This window comes from Penaeus vannamei, chromosome 6 (assembly GCF_042767895.1).
Source record: "Penaeus vannamei isolate JL-2024 chromosome 6, ASM4276789v1, whole genome shotgun sequence".
In the NCBI taxonomy this organism is placed as follows: domain Eukaryota; kingdom Metazoa; phylum Arthropoda; class Malacostraca; order Decapoda; family Penaeidae; genus Penaeus; species Penaeus vannamei.
This window is the reverse complement of record NC_091554.1, coordinates 12,271,734-12,274,233: the sequence shown is the minus strand read 5'-3', so window position 1 is coordinate 12,274,233 and position 2,500 is coordinate 12,271,734. Positions and strand designations below refer to the sequence as shown.

The 2,500-nt window shown below is 33.6% G+C and overlaps 2 protein-coding genes across 3 annotated transcripts in view; one reads left to right on the top strand and one right to left on the bottom strand.

Annotated features, from left to right (window-relative positions):
• Nucleotides 1-224, top strand: part of Arp6 (Actin-related protein 6) — a 12,783-nt gene extending 12,559 nt beyond the window's left edge. The window contains exon 8 of the mRNA XM_070122624.1: nucleotides 81-224. Within this exon, the coding sequence (XP_069978725.1) occupies nucleotides 81-210 (130 nt within the window). The 3' untranslated portion in view covers nucleotides 211-224. The remainder of the gene's footprint in view (nucleotides 1-80) is intronic.
• A 145-nt stretch (nucleotides 225-369) lies between these two features.
• The window catches only part of LOC113810937 (uncharacterized), a 13,801-nt gene continuing 11,670 nt past the window's right edge, over nucleotides 370-2,500 (bottom strand). For both annotated transcript variants that reach the window (XM_027362593.2, XM_027362592.2), the window contains exon 5: nucleotides 370-2,500. This exon is cut by the window's right edge and continues 319 nt beyond it. In XM_027362593.2, coding sequence (XP_027218394.2) covers nucleotides 2,202-2,500 — 299 coding nt within the window. In that variant the 3' untranslated portion in view covers nucleotides 370-2,201.

Genomic DNA, 2,500 nt, shown 5'->3' with positions numbered 1-2,500 from the left:
TTTTTTTTTTCTTTCACCATATACCATTACAAAATTTGGCATAGACGTCTATACCCTATCATGAATGTTCTGTCCTGCAGCCCAACAACTTACAGCTGGCGAGGAGGAGCTGCCATAAGCCGATCAGCGCACTTTCCAGAAATGCTGGTCACAAAGAGAGAATGGGAGGAAGATGGTTTTACAGTTTGTCAAGAAAGATTCAGTGTATAAAAAGATATTAAATACATGTTTTTCTTATTGTCTTCCCTTGGTGTATCATAATGATTTTTTATGAAAATAGTGCACTGGAAGTGAATAGGCATTACAGTCATTTGGAGGATAATAATGAAGTAAATTTCTTTGCTTGGATGCTATCTAAATGATTAGAGGTTCTAACTGAATATTTTTTATTGATATTCAACTGCAATATTGTGTTACCAGAATTTGAATCTTAATTACAGAAATCAATGTTTACAACGTTGAAATTGATTGTGGTTAGCTATGGGTAACCTGCTAAATTTTCTGTCTATGATTTAACATATTGTCTTAACATATATTTCTTACTTATGTGAAGCTTGTAGGTGATATGAAGTTTTCGTGTGTCACAACACTGTGCATTTTTCATTTTTTTATTTTTTTCAAGAACAATTTCTGAGTGTACCTGAGTTGTCTAGAAGTGTGCCTGAAAAGGAATATGTGGTGTTTTTGTCTTCTGTCTTTCTTATTAATTTTGATTACAGCAATAACAACTACAAAAATAACTGTAGGTAGGACATTATTCTTTGTTTACACAATGGCATTTTTGCATTAGTTACAAAAAGGCAAATAATGCTTAGTTGGAGTTATTTTTCCTCACTTGATCTCAGTTTAGGTTTCAAATACTAATTGCTTTTCAGCTTGGGTTGCAAATACTTCATTGGTTATCAATCTGGATTACAAATACTTTATTGATGCTAGAAATACTCCAATAGTTGTTACTCTGGGTTACATGGTCCCTTATAGTGGCATATGTAGATTAGATTTAGTTTTCTTTTATTGATATGTTTTTCTTTATTTTGTTTTCAAATCAAAACCAACCCATTAGGCTCTACAGCTTAGTGAGCTAAGGCACTCAACATCCGATTCAGGGTTTGTGAGTTTGAGTGAATCTGATACTGCCTGTGATGATCCTAGCTATTCCTAGCACACTGTGAGGTGGCAGCCAACTTGAGGGTCAAAGGTATGCATCATGTGGTGGCTGTCCACAGTTATTTATAAGGTTAATTCTGACATATCTTCATGTTTTTAGTCAAGTTAAATACTGCAAACTCTATGTTTGTGTTTACATTCCTACATGAGTTCATGAGAATTTTGTATGTAAGTAAAGAAATTATATAAAAGTGACTATACAAAATTGTTCTACTCTTAACAGAGTTAACAATAAAATCTTGGGAAACAACACCATAATGATTCCCACCTTGTAACAGATATATTTCTGAAACTTTGTAGCTTCTCTTTCAAGATTTCCCTTCAGTTTGTTTATTCCTAGCTCTTAGCTTGCTTGGGAGATTCTTCTTCAAAGTTGATGTTTTCTTACACATTTTATGTTCTACTCTTCTCAATATATTTCTCAAATATGTTGATATATTAATTTTTATGTCAGTTATTTTTCACAAGACTTTAGATCCTAGACCCCGTGTGATTTGTTTTGTTTAGTCTACTCACTACAGAAGTGTTATTCTTCCTCTTTTGTGTAGGTTGTAGAGTCAACCTGTTTAGCATAACCACTAAAATATCTAATGTAGTGTCCATTTATAGTTAAAAGAGTTCTCATCCTCTTGCATGTACCTATATATGGTTTGCTTTTATTAGAGGATTTCTAATGATATAGCTTCTCCATTCCAATTGGAGAACTGAATGAGTTCAGTACCTCACCTTAAACATCAAACTACACTAGTGACTTGCTGTACAACTAATTGCATTCATTCCCATTAAAGGCTTTCAGTGAACTCATCATGGTGTCAGGTTACAACATAGGTGTGGTTTGCTCTGTCAGCAATATGGGATTTTTGCATTTAATACCAAGTTAAGAAATCCTGCAATCACTCATCAGATCTCTTGGTGCCTACAAAACACCTTGGATTTTAGTGTACTACCACTTTACCTCCATAATTGTAAACCTTTTATAGGTTTATCAGTGCTTATACAGTACAACCATAATACCGATGGTCTCTTTAGAGTATTTACCTATCTGTTACCTGATAATCTGAGCATGTATAATGACCATGAAAATTATCATCCAATAAATCCTTTGGATAACATATGATGATGCTGGTATTGGAGTAATGGGTAATTTCACTCTCACTGAGGTCTACTGAACAGTATCGAAGCTGGAACCCATCTCCAGGAATGTAATTGACCACTGACTTGTAGAACTGAACTTGATATGTGTTATTCACAAATAATCTTCTTATAACATCAATTTTTGATGAGTGTACTTTAATTGATCCTTGTGTTATATCAGTTTCTGCATCAATATGAT